This window comes from Diadema setosum, chromosome 18, assembly GCF_964275005.1.
Source record: "Diadema setosum chromosome 18, eeDiaSeto1, whole genome shotgun sequence".
NCBI lineage: Eukaryota > Metazoa > Echinodermata > Echinoidea > Diadematoida > Diadematidae > Diadema > Diadema setosum.
In genome coordinates, this window is record NC_092702.1 from 31,628,379 (window position 1) to 31,642,971 (window position 14,593).

The window sequence follows — 14,593 nt, forward strand, 5'->3', positions numbered from 1 at the left end:
TTGCTTTTGTTGACCAAAAGAAGGCCTGTGATGATGTACAAGAAGAGACTATCAGATAGGCACTGAGGATGGAAGGTGTTTAGGAGTGGCTAACTTTCTGCAGTCATGGCACTACTTGCAGGAGCAGAGACACACAATCAAGACAGCATCGAGAGAGAGCTAAAGCTACAGTGTCAAAGCTGGAGTTCATCAAGGCTCAATTCTCGGCCCTCTCCTTTTCATCATCGCAACAGATGTCATCTCTAGGGAGATTAGGGCCTTCCATTGGAACTTCTCCATGCAGACGACCCGGTACTAATCTGGCTGAGAGTGAGTGAGAACCGATGGCCAAGATGCCTTTATGGCAAGCAGCAAAAGAGGGAAAGGGATTGAAAGTGAAAGCAGCATAGTCCAAGACCAAAGTATCTTGCACAGATGCAAGTGAGAAAGATAAAGAAGGAGAATACCCCTGTGGTGTTTGTTACACAGGTGAAGGAGCAAACTGACACTCTATCAGAGGGGCCGCAGAACATTTATCAGAGATGCTATGGGCATGTGGCTTGGAGAGAAGGAAACTACTGGTAGCAGAAATCAAATGTTATATCTCCTCCGTAGCTGGCAGAACACCTCTTTGGAGACCTCACAAAATATGGAAACTGTTGAAGAAGACATAAGAACATAATTTGGACTCACCAAAACAGATCCCACTACCTGTACCAGCAAGTTTTGGAGAATGGTCACCAAGGAAATTTATCACCTGAGCACGCAGGGTGGAAAAATGAACTGAGACATGCCGACGACCATTTCCCAAAGGAGGATTGGCAGGTATTTGAGTATGCAGATTATTTCTGTGGTCATGCAATATTCCACAGGTCTAGCTTGAGCCATCCATGATAGCAATAATGCCACTACCTGGATGCCATGCTGCTTGACCTCATACAGCCTGTTTCTCTGGAGTTGCTTAAAGGAAGGGAATGGCCTGCCCTTTGCCACGTATGAAAAGAGAAGGGGTTCTAACTGACAATGTCATTACAATGGAGTGTAGATAAGCTGTTGATTTAGATCTTGAGGAGGAATTTTGTCAAGGGTTTCTGGGACGAACACTGAACTAGGGCTTTATATAGCTCAGTCGGTAGAGCACCGGGCTAGCAATCCCGAGGCATCGGGTTCAAATCCCGATGGAATCCCATTTTCTTTGCTCATTTTTATACTAATAAAATATACGAAGAGGCAGAATTCCATACAAACCCTTCATCTTAAAAAAGAATGATTCAGAAGTATGACTTCTGATGTGGATGGAGTTTAGATGGTAAGTGAGAGGTAGGCTTGGTGGTAGAAATTGAGGTTAGGGGTATCGTTTGGGTGAGGGATTTAGAGTACTGGCTGAGATCAATAGGCCGGTTTACTAATGTATGCACAGATCTTTAATTTTGCACACGGCCGCAACCTCGGGCAAACAAAGGATGCGAGCCTGCAACGTCGGCTGCTGCAGCCGTCCCCGACAGGTCCCCACATGTTTAACGTGTATGTTGTGTACATGTGTGCGATGCATCAACTTCGATTTTACCTCCTGGCATTTCGTGTGGCTCTAAATCAATTCCCAACCGTAGATGAGGGAAAATTCTGCTGTGATCAAACGCAATTTGGACTATAGTTTCGATTTTATTGAATTTTGGCTTCGATTTTGTCTTCAGTAGTTCTGAAAATGGGTGGAAAACACTGCTGCTACGGAACATACAACAGTATGACCGCATCACTTCAAACTTCAATGATTTAAAGCATTATGATTGATTGTGAAATCTAAACTAGACAACAAATCTCTCATAATCGATATGTTTCCAAGGATTTTTTTAAAAAATTAGACTCAGACTGATTAGACCTCATGAAATAGAGTGACGATTTTGACCTATTTTTCTATTAACAATAACAGTTAGGGGGCCTAGCCCTATATAGACTAGATCTAGAGTAGATCTAGGCGTAGACCTAGGCCTAAAATCAAAAACAAAAACAATGATAGACCTAACCTCCCTGACATTCGCAGTAGGCAACATTTATTTCCCCCGCTGAATTATTCATCACGACCCAGGTCTGGTACGTTGGTTTGTTGAGGTATGTCCGGTCGGCCTAACCTTACTAAGGAAAACACGAAAAGGGCTCGTGTCCGAAACCTCATTGAACTTCAGGCTTGAAACACTCCCATCCGCAAAAAGACGGTAGTCCTCAAATGACTTGTATCCCTTTAGCGTTTCCAGTCATAGTCAGTCCAATTGATGATCAGGTAGTAGAACACGTCAAAGAGTCCAAAATCTGGAATACTCTCGAAGTTGGATGTAAACCCAGCGGGCTTGTTAGGGTCGGAGAACGAGCAGCCTACCAGAGCGAGCTTCTCCTACAGTGACCGGCCGGTGTCCGCCCGGGAGAGGTCGAGATCGACGGGCAAATCCAAATCGGCTACGGCAGTTGCACTAGTTTGATGAGTTTCTCCTTGTTGTAGCCGCTTGTGCTCACACCTATATCCCTAAAATAATCAGTTAATTCCTTAACTGTCCAATTCTTCCATGGCTTGCTCGAACTTTGGCTAGAACTTGAAGCTGACGCCATCTCAAAGCAAGATTATAGCAAACAAAAGCTGTCGATTATCCGCAGCGAGTAATGATTGTAGACAATACACGCGTGAATGCAAAAACAGTGTGGCGCGCGCGTCCGCCCTTATTTCGCTTGCCCGACTTAGTTACAATCACTAGGGTCGCGTGGGGTTGACGTCATTATGCATATCATTAGTAAACCGGTCTATTGAAGAGGACAACGCCTTCAGGACTCCTCCTAAAAGCAGAATTCTGTGTCCTTGCTGAATGGCTGCCATTATGGCTGCCTCTGAATCATCACTATAGCATGATGATAATCAGGAGTGCTTCCACTGGTTCTGGATGACAATCAAGCAAGGAAAACCGGTTCCCACATGTGCTCTGTAGGTGTAAAGGGTGACTCCTCAAGGAGGCGTGCTTGCCCAAGTCATCAAAATATGTTCCCGGCACAGGAGATGCCGTCAGTTTGTCAGGACAATGCAGCCAACCAGGCCAACTCTTCACTCACTTCATCAGAGAGCAATGAACCCGGTATCAAGGGACACAGGTTTGTACCAGCTGTGAGCAAGCCTGGCTGTGAGCTGACTTTGTTGACACTACGTTTGGAGGAACATATACCACATTTTATTTCTCTTTTGACACTGTGTAATGGCATTGTATGGGCATTTCTGGTAACCCTTCGCAAAATTGGAAATTGTCACAAAATTATCTTGCCTTCCTTCGACAGATTTTGGGGAAGCAAATTTGAAGATTAAACATTAACATTCAGTTCACCTGAATTCTTTGCAAGTATGAGTGACTTTGTTTGTTCTGATACTATCTGTGCTCAGAATGTAATGTAAAGTTGCATGTGACAAATGTACAGTCATGATGCAGATTCTTCTGGTCATTGTCAATAAATGATCCAAATGATTAACACATCATGTATAAAAGAAAACAAACAAACTAAAAATGATTGACTGTGCAGCAAAATTCTAACTTTATTTATTTAGTGTATGACCATTGTAAATGAACACAGCATTAAAGGTGCATAGTCCCGGTAGTGCAGAGGGCGCTGTTGGTGATACTGCCGATCACCGTTAGCATTGATACGAAGATTCCCGAAGTTGAGCTGTCATCAAGAGTAAAGTGCGTAGGTGTTGCTAAGTAACGTTGCCTTCGTTGTCTTCTCTGCGCATCGCGCAGTCTGTAGTAATGCCAGGGTGTGTGCATATGTGCTTGTTATTATGACATCACAAAAGAAGTTTGCTAAAGCTGTCATCCCCCTCAGCGAATCATGAGCCGAACTGTGATCGGACCACTAACTACAGTGAATCCGACTTCTTCGGACTCGGGGAAGTGGGCCACAGCGTAAGTGCTGAAGAGGAGTCGATAGCATAGGTCTCTATAGGAAACTTGCGCCGTGCGCCCGTGTACGCATTTGACTAAACCACCAGGACCATGTGCCTCTAAGATCAGGGGCCCGTTTCATAAAACTTGTCATCAGTGACAAGTTGTCATAGATGTGACAAGCTACTGAAATCCTTGCATCTGATTGGCTGAGAGAAAATTTGTCATAGAAATGTGGCAGTTGTCACTGATGACAAGTTTTATGAAACGGGCCCCAGATTCCTTTGTCACATACTACTGCAGCTCAAACAGTGGAATCTGGAACACCAGGACACTGACTTTACTTCAGATAATTCTTTACAGTGAATCTGGAACATCAGGACATTGACTTCACTTCTGATAATTTTTAACAGAGAAACCAGACAGGGTGGGTCAGACGCAGAGATTCACCGACTTTTAATAATCAAATGCTAACAGATGAAACGGAGATAGCCCCCAAAATATCAGCATTTCTATGATAATGCCAAATATGATACGGGGGTTAATAACCTGACGGGCTGCCTAGCTGTGCAAATAAGCATACCAAGATCATGCCTGGAATTTGACCGTGTGTGCCAGGTCCATGCCACAATCACTCATAACAATCACGCAGGACTGGCATCATTTTGGCTACACGTAGTAACCCCAGTCATCGTCAAAGCATCACAGCATTAATAGCATTTACTTTACTATGCCAGTTGATCCAAAGTGAATTTGTAAATTATGTCAAAGTTAGCCAAAATACAGTATTTTATACGGATTTGTAATGATTAGATGTATAGTTTAGAGCAAACTATTTTGTCCATGCGCTCCAGTATAAATTATGCAAAAGAAGGAATACCTACTCACTGCTTAATTATATTTGTGGCCTGCGGTTTATCCACTGTATTAAAAACTACATTTCATTGCCGTACATCCTTCAATGCATATACCATGACTTTAATTTTGAGTGATGTTTTATTGATAAAAAATAATGTCCATGAAATGAATTCATTAATCAATAAATTCACATATTTGCAATCAGATGATGTGTCAACAGTTTGATATCTCGAACACACTAAAGATACGTCAAGATTCCATTTAAGCTAGCTCAATTTATAAGATCACTGATGCATCAGCCAACTTTCACTCAAACATCAACAGGAAATGAATTATGCGCATGATGCCAACACAATGTTTACTCCATTAATTCAGAATATTCATATCAAACAAATATCTTCTGAATAGTTACGTTGGACATGATTTACAATGGACAAACACTTGCACACATTGTCAAAAGGCATCAACGGAGGAATGAACATAAAATTTCCAGCCTTTGAATGTTGCGGGCCAACAGAGTGGCATGTCATAAAATGAAAAACGAAGGCAGATTTAGAATCATAGATTTGAGAGGCCTCCCGCACTTAGCATTAAAGGGATTGTATAGTTTTGGTTGAGACCTAATTTCAGGTTTCTAATATTTTTTGGTGAGATAAAGAGAAACCTCTTATGAAATATGAAAGAGTATGTAATTCTATGAGGAATTCAATGTTTATTTGATGAAAATTGGTTTTGAAATGCCGAGATATCCAAAAAAGAGCAATTCCAATAAGGTGTGGGACCCTATTACGATCGCTTTGTTTTACTTTGTTTTTGGGTGTTTCAGTCATTCCAAACCCGATTTTCATCAAATGAACTTTGAATTCCTCTTAAAATGGTATGTTCTGTACTATATCATAAGTGTTTTCTTGGTATCTCGCAAAAAGTTAAAAGCCCAATTCTCATCTCCACCAATACTGTACCATCCCTTTAACTGCGAACTTTGTCTCTAGCCTTCTCCCTCGATCAGGCCAGTGAACTGGTCCGTCTGGTGACTCGAAAATGGCTGGGAGACTGAACCCACTGAACAAACCCTGACTGAACTTTATCTGGTTGTCACAGTTTTAAGAGGTGCAAACAAGATGACTCTTTGCACAGCAATATGATTTCCCTCACACTTTGAATATAAAATGACCCTTCTACATTATCTTTTTCTTTTTTCTTTTTTTCAGCATTGAGATTTGCATTATCATACATGGAGTATGCTATAATCCATATATTAATATTTGATGGCAGCTGCATAAAACACCAAAATGTGTTGAAATAAAACCATGACTTTAATTTTTTCCCCATGGGAGGGGGATTGGGGGTTGTAAAGCAAGAAAAAAAAATCCATAAATCAATACTAAAAGTAAACATAAAGAAAATGCATCACATGTTTCCCATTTTACACTGAAATCAAGTTGTTACAGCTAAATTGTTGTTAGTTATGTTAGGAAATGACTGACATCATCAAAATTTTGCAAATTGCTCTGCATTAGGCCTACAGTCTCTCAAGCCCATGGTAAAATTACAAATGACAAAAGAAAAAGACTTAAGGCATTTTCAACATGTACAATACTTTCTGCATACATACAATACTGAGTAAAAACTCTCACAGAAAAACAAACAAACAAGTGATGTGACAAAATTCTGTTCAAGCTGCCTGAATGACTGTTCAAGTCAATTAACAAGAAAGAAGACAAATTATGTCCTTTTTATTCAGAAATGCTGCCGGGATAGAACAAATGAAAGTCATGGAATTCTGGACTCACAAAATATCTAGAGATGCAATGATACAGGCCACAAACATAAGTGCAAAATAGATGGACTAATTATAACATTAGGTAATAAATTATAAATGAAATGATTGATATTGCATTTTTTTATGTTTATTTGACTTTGATTTGTTTTATTCAGGGCTGTGTAAACATTGAAAGAAAATTCCATTAATAACTTCACTTTTTTAAAAAGCTGACACAACTCTTAGAAAAACATGGTAGGTAGGTACTGTATATCAGAACTGTCTACACTGATCATTTTCTGTTTTTAATCAAAGAAAATACTGCAAATCAGTACGAAATTGCAAAATTACAACTGCAAAAATTCACAGCCTGTACCAGCACAACAATTGACCAATTCATCTTGCTCATAGACATTTGATACTTCAACATCTTTAGAAAAAGAGAAAGAAAGGTCATAATGTAAGGAGCGTATCTGTTTCATTACATGCACAATCTGACTTTGAAACCATATCTTTTGATGAAAACAAAATTTTCTTGTGAATATATGTGTGTGTGTGTGTGTATGTGCATGTGTGTGAGGGTGTGTGTGTGTATGTGTCTGCCTGACTGCCGTGTGAAGTGTGCATGTCTTCAGCATTAGGTTTGCCAGAGATTGAATAAATGTCAAAGTATTGACCAGCAGTGTATGCATCAGTGCAAATTCATTCCAAACTAATATTGAGTAATGCAGTTGTGAGCAAATAGGCAAAGATTTGCAGAAGAAATTATGCACAAATATTGCTCCTCGGCATAGCGAATACCTGCGAGAAAAGGCAGGGACCAAATTCTCATTTTCATGCACCAGAATATATATTTTATCATGAGCATTTATCCCAAAGGGTAAGATAGAATGAATGACATCAGTGTAACAATGGTAACAGATCTGTAAAGTCTTGAGTAAACACCAGCCCTTGGAACATTCAAGCATTTTATGATAATGAAGAAAAAGGTGACAAGGCTGCTCACGTCATGCTGTATCTAATGGGTGAGGTGTGGTGTGATGCGAGGTGGGGTGCTGGAAGTGGTGTGGAGTGGGTTTGATGGGGCCGGATGTGGTATGGGGTGGTGTGGGGCGTGGTGTGATGTGGTGGGATGTGGTATGGGATGTTGTATAGTGTGGTATGGGGTGGTATGGGGGTGGTATGGTAGGGTGGGGCAAGATGTGGTTTGGGGTACTGTGCAGTATGGTGTGGAGTATAAATGTACGGTGTGAAATAGTAGAGTGGGATATGTGGTGTGGGATGATGTGGGGTGTGGTTTGGTGGGGCTGGATGTGGTATGGGGTGGTGTGATGTGGTGGGATGTGGTATGGGATGTTGTGAAGTGTGGTATGGGGTGGTGTGGGGGTGGTATGGTGGGGCAGGATGTGGTTTTGGGTGCTGTGTAGTATGGTGTGGGGTAATGTAAGGTGTGAAATGGTGGGGCGGGATATGGTGTGGGGTGTAGTGGGGTGTGGTTTGGTGGGGTGGGATGTGGTGGGGTGGGATGGAATGTATGTGGTATGGGGTGTGGTATGGTAGAGTGGGATGTGGTGTGGAGTGCTGTGTAGTGTGGTGCAGGGTGATGTGGTTGGGTGGGATATGGTGTGGGTTGGTGTGTTGGGGTGGTGTCTTGTGGTATGGTGTTGTGTTGTGTGCTACCAATACAGTGTTATGTTATGTTATGTTATGTTATGTTATATTATGTTATGTTATGTTATGTTATGTTATGATATGTTATGTTATGTTATGTTATGTTATGTTATGTTATGTTATGCTATGTTATGTTATGTTATGTTATGCTATGTTATATGCTTTATTCCTTGAAACACACTCGCCAATCTATGACACACAACACAGTTGGCTTTGGAGCATGCAGAATTAAATGCAATTATCAGTGGACTTTGACCAATAATAAAAAAAAAAAAAATGACAGCAATGGGCTGGAAGGCTGAAGTCTGCGTTTACCTGATCTCCAGGTCCGGTCATGACTTCGTTTGGTATAGTATAGACATCCATACACGTTTCGCTTTTCCCGTTGTTTATCGTGACCAAGAGAACTCTGAAGTTTGAGCCCCCAAGGTCTAGGGCAAGGAAGTTCCCTTTTTCTGAAAGAAATGAATGTCATTGTTAACACACAAAAACAGAAAACATCAATAACTGTACAGCAGGTAGCAGTATACAAGAAAAATGAAAAGAAAGAAATGGGTTTCAGAATTTCCCTTTAACTATCATATATCCCCTGAACTACCCACAGCCACAGTTCAATATGTACACACTGTGAGAGTGTGTGAGTATGTGTGCTTGGGTGCAGTGTGGGAAAACTCATGTACATGTTTCTTTGACTGGCTCATGTCATTCTGTTACAGTCTACTCGGCAATTTTGAATCTCCATGGAAACATAATCAATTTGTCTCAACCTGCAGAAAATTTAATGTGAAATCTTTAACTCCCTTCTACAAGTCGAGGTTGAAGTAAAAAGGGGTCTCAGGGTGCTACAGCATCATAGAATACCAAAGTGATGATATTACAGTCTTTTGTTATAGCCTGGGTAAGAACGACGTGTGGGCATGAAGCAACTTTGGTGTTCACAGACCGGGCTAGGGGAGGTCGTTTAAAACTGGTTTCCATGGCAATGAATGGTTATGACATCACACTTTGGTAGTCTATGGCAAGCAAAATGTAGCCCGCTGATTCTGTATCAAGTGACTTTCAGCTCCACAAGGACGTGAGCTGCAGAGTCATCTGCAGATTTACATTTTGTGCAGACCTCAATACCTTTCATCCAATTCAAATCAGCAAACCCCGTGTCTACGGGTGCCCAGTATGCTCTGAAGGGGAATAGCTCTTTAAGTCAACAATAACCAGACTGTCTGCTGTTTGCCTGCTGATTTCTCAAATGTCACGATGTCATTCAAAGCAAGTTTAGGGAGATGCATAAAAAAAAAAAAATGGCAGAAGTTCTTCATTTTCTTCTTGACAGGGTTTACAAATTTGAAATCTTCATTCAGAATATATTTATCATTACATCTCTCTATACATAGTGCTTTAGTTCAGAGAAGATGAGGCAGACAAAAAGAGAAAAGAGAAATCTATAAGAAATATATTTTCTTACAAATTCCTTTATATTGTGACCCTGCATATTTTCCTTATCTTCATGCTCCACTCTAAGCTCCACTCTTAAATACAACCTGCATTCTCTGTCTCTTTGATAACCAGAATATATGAAAATTATACAAAATGATATGGCTTTACTACTTCCACATCTGGATAAGATGTGTAATGTTTTCATCACTCTTGCCCCTTGGGGGTACAGTCATAATTATTGAGCCCAATCCAATCTTGCCATCAACTCAGATGTACAATTTTGGTCTCATGTAATATGCCACTGTCAGTGTGAACAACATAATTCAATATTTACCTGCACAATATCAAAATTCCAGAGAAAAAAAAAAGTTAGCAATTCACAGAGATTTGGATTATTGTGGCCCTCTGTACAATTTAATGAATGGCTACCAATGGCTTCCTTTAGTCTTTGGCTAGGATGAGCTAAGGGGAAAAAAAAAATCAATCAACCATGATATTAGGTGATCAGGGAGATAAAATTGCTATCATTGCCTCACTACAAGCACCGTAATTTATTGTTAATAAACAAGAGATAAGACATGCCATAAACCAGCGGGTCTATCATAACTTTATTTCTGTAGACTTTGTCATAATGTGAGTCATAATGTGAGTTCTACTTTCCTGTGCTCCCACCATGAGGAATTGAATGACTGTGACACAATCGCATCCGGGCAATTACCCCCTGAGGGCAATTACCCCCCCCCCACCCCCCCCCCCCCCCCGGCTAAATACTGGTTAGTGGTAAGGTTAGAGTAAAGATTAGGGTTAGGGCTAGGTTTAGGGTTACCATTAGGTTCAGGATTAGGATTAGGATTAGGGCCTTAGGGAGGATCCGGGGTAATTGCCCAGGGGGTAATTGCCCTAGACCCGTCACAATAGTTATGTTCAGACAGTGATCCTTTATCTCACGGATAGCTAACCTTGAAGATACACCGTAAGTTCTATTGGGCGGCAAGTGTGGCACAGTCGATTTCATTACAAAGTCAGTCATTTCTTACATGAAATGATCATTTCGAAGTCAGTCATTTCTTACATGAAATGATCATTTCGAAATCAGTCATTTCTTACATGAAATGATCATTTCGAAATCAGTCATTTCTATGATGAAATTTTGTCAATCAAATGATCAGTTAATTTCATGAATTCTAATAAATTCATATTAAAATTTCATGAATTTGAATAAAGTCATTTGAATGAATTCATTTCATGAATTTGAATAAATGATCAGTTTGTCAGTGAAATGACCGATTTCGTGATAAAATGGCCATTCCAAAGACGAAATCAACGATGCGACACTTGGCATCCCATAGAACTTATCCTCAAGGTCAAGGATCACCATCTGAATGACATAGCTAATATCAACTCTATTAAAGCTATGTCGCTTTCAAAGCGATCAGAAGAGGGGGTAATGATGGAGGAGATGGAGAGAAACTAACCAGTGCCATCTGGCAAGGAGGTGACGTATGTCGGCAACATCTTGATCTTAGCCTCTTCGTTTGTGCTCCTCTTCAGACCCTTGTTCATCTCCCCTTCCAGCCTCCGCATCAGGTCATACTGAAGCTCTCGACTCAGGTGGAACCTCCTCAAGAGAGACTCAACCTCCTGTTGGTGAAATGTGACAATGATACCCAACGTTGTAACACCCAAGTGAAAATTCTCTCATCAGCAATCTTGGTGAAGGGTGGGCAGCATCATACCCTGCCTGAAAACCAGACCAGTGTTCTTGTGTCAACAGGAGTGTTTGAACTTATTTAAAGAAATCAAAACCTTAATGTAAAATGTGGGTGGAGTGAAAGCATTGATATGGCAGTGAAATATATCACTGAAAGTTTGAGGAAAATCAGACAATTAATTCAAAAGTTATGAGTTTTTGCTGCCGTCATCAGTGGATAAGGAGACTACTACAGTTCATGACATCATTAGCGATAACAAAATGAAGAAAATAAACAGAAAATTCAACATTTTTCACTCTTCTAACATAACGAAAGAGCACTTGACTTACCTTTTTCAGAAAGCATTTGCAGGAGAATATTATCCTTAACATAAATCAATACATGTATGTCAGTAACAAGTCAATGGAATGTGTACTTTTCATGAAAAATGAAATTTTGAGGAATTTTCCTTGTATTTCTTAATATCGTTGTCCATGACGACATCACGAAACGTAATAGTCTTCATGTCCAGTAATGACTGCACCAAAACTTGAAAATTCATAGCTTCTTTCTTTTTTCTTCTTTTCTTTTCCTCAAACTTTCACTAATGTGTTCCAATAACATTACTGCTTTCACTCAAGCCACATTTATATTTTGGTTTTGGTTCCCTTCAAAACACACTGTAGATGTCTCCAACCCTCAATACGTGCTCATGCAGGCACTAAGCTTAGCATGCCAAGGTTTTTAATCATCACTCAGTAATCCATCCAAACTTGACCTAGTTATGTAGTCAACATGTGTTATTGAATGCCATGTTGACACCATAAGGATGAAGGTAATATGGTAATCTCTATTCATGTACAACTAGAATTATCACTGAAGGTGATTAATACCCCCACCCCTAGTGTTGCTTTATAGTATACAAATAATACACAGGTGAGAATGCGTTAGTGGAGATGCATCTCCACTAACGTCACGAACTTAAACCTTTGTATTATTGGATTTATAAAATGGGTTGAAAACTAATCAGCATTTTTCATGTACCTTTGTGGGTCAATACCAGTCAGCTACATGTAGCACTTGCTCAAAAGTCAAGATGTCCGAAGATGTTCGTCCCAAACATTTACGCACGTCGCACTCGGAAATCCTGCACATATAAGTACGTATAAAAATATACGTACGCCACATGTTATGCGCAAGAAAGGCCGGCTGGCAGCCCGAACTAGAAGTTGTTTACAGGATTGACAGCGCGTATAGTAGCGCGCGACACACTTGTAACAACTGATTGAGTGTGCACTGCTAGTGTAAACATTGTGACGTCAGTGACTGTGCAGTTACGCTTTCTCTGCAATGTCCCATAGGATAACACGCCGTGCTGTTATGACTTTTCGTTGCACACTTTTGCACGGCCGTGCATGTTAGTAAGAAAATCATGAGCGCATACGTGACTCATTTCAGCGCTTCCAATTGGCTACATTCTTGAACCCATTTTATAATATGTGATGTCATGAGGGCAATGACGTCAATACCAATTTTGTGCACTTGTCGAATTGGAAACAGAATAATTTTAGTTTACTGTACAATTACAGAGTTGACACTGAGTATAAAACTTACAGCAATGATGGAAACATGCTTTCCCCCAGCATCACTACACTTAAAGACCATCATACACACCAAATTTGACCTTCATAGCTTGAATGATTTATTTTGATACAAAAATGAGTGGTTACCATGGCAACACATTTTCCTTAAACTAACACATTGGTGTCTTGCAAAACTACACTTCTAGATCATGATACATACTAAATTTGACTTTAATTGCTTGAATGATGGAAAAGTTATTCGATCTGCAAGGTTTTGGTAAAATTGTGGTTACCATGGCAACGGTTTGTGTCACAAACACAAAAAATTATGTGTTCCACATCTATACCTCAGCGCCATAATGCCTACCAAATTTGGTTTCAATTGCTTGAAAACTGGAAGAAGATCACTCCGCAGGATTAAAAAAAAAATGTGGTTACCATGGCAATGCATTGTCTGATACAAATACAAAGGACATTTTACAAAACTACACTTAAAGACCATCATACACACCAAATTTCACCTTCATAGATTAAATGGTTCAATTTGATACAAAAATGAGTGGTTACCATGGCAACACATTTTTCTTATATTAACACATTGGTGTCTTGCATAACTACACCTCCCGATCATCATACATACTAAATTTGACCTTAATTGTTTGAATGATGTAGAAGTTATTCAATCCACAAGGTTTTGGTAAAATTATGGTTACCATGGCAACGCTTTGTCCGACAAACACAAAAATTATGTCTTGCACGTCTATGCCTCAAGGCCATAATAGGCCCGTGCACACACAACGAAAATCGAAATTACAATCGCGATCCAAATTTCGATTTTTTTTTTCGACCGTTCATACACAAGGAAAAATCGCACTTCGCAGCAAGGAAAGAACGATCAGTGGCCAAACTGCGCATGCGCGAAACTTGCATGACCGAAGACTGACCCCCGCGGTCCCAGTAATGTTGACGTTCACGCGCTACGAACGATGGGATTAAAAATACCGATTTCCGAATCTCGATCGCGCTCACAAACACGATGCTTGGCAAAATAATTGCGATTATTCTGAAAAATCGCACTAATAGTGCGAGTTGGATCGCGATTAGGATCACAAAAATTAGTGAAATTTTTCTGTCCACACAGGAAAAAATTTCAAATTTTGATCGCGATAAGAAAATCGATTTCTAAATCGCACTTTTTCCCTTGTGTGTGAACGGGCCTATTAGCCTACCAAATTTGATTTCAATTGCTTCAAAACTGTGGAAGTTGTTCACTCCACAAGATTTTGAAGAAAACATGCGGTTACCATGGCAACACTTTGTCAAGTACAAACACAAAGAGTGTCTTGCATAGCTACACCGATAGATCATCATAGATACCAATTTTGAAATTGATTGCTTAAATACTATGGAAGTTATTCAATCCACAAGGTTTCGGTAAAATTATGGTTATCATGGCAACGCATTGTCCGACAAACACAAAAAACATGTCTTGCACATCTACATGTATACCTCAATATCACCATTTACCCTAAATTTCATTTAAATTGCTTCAAAACTGTAGGAGGAGAACGCGACGCAAGCTTTTGCAACAGACCGACCGCCCGACCGCCCGCCCGCCCGACCAACATCGCGGTGATTCCTATATACCCCCTTCACACTACGTGTAGTGGGGGTATAATCAATTTCAAGATATTTATGCCA

General features: G+C 40.2%; 1 protein-coding gene across 1 annotated transcript in view; it reads right to left on the reverse strand.

Moving 5' to 3' along the window:
- Positions 1 to 11,249, reverse strand: part of LOC140241697 (hexokinase-4-like) — a 28,158-nt gene extending 16,909 nt beyond the window's left edge. The window contains exons 1-2 of the mRNA XM_072321440.1: positions 11,094 to 11,249; positions 8,500 to 8,639 (exon numbers count right to left, since the gene is read on the reverse strand). Coding sequence (XP_072177541.1) covers positions 8,500 to 8,639; positions 11,094 to 11,202 — 249 coding nt within the window. The 5' untranslated portion in view covers positions 11,203 to 11,249. The remainder of the gene's footprint in view (positions 1 to 8,499; positions 8,640 to 11,093) is intronic.
- Between the last annotated feature and the right edge of the window lie 3,344 nt (positions 11,250 to 14,593).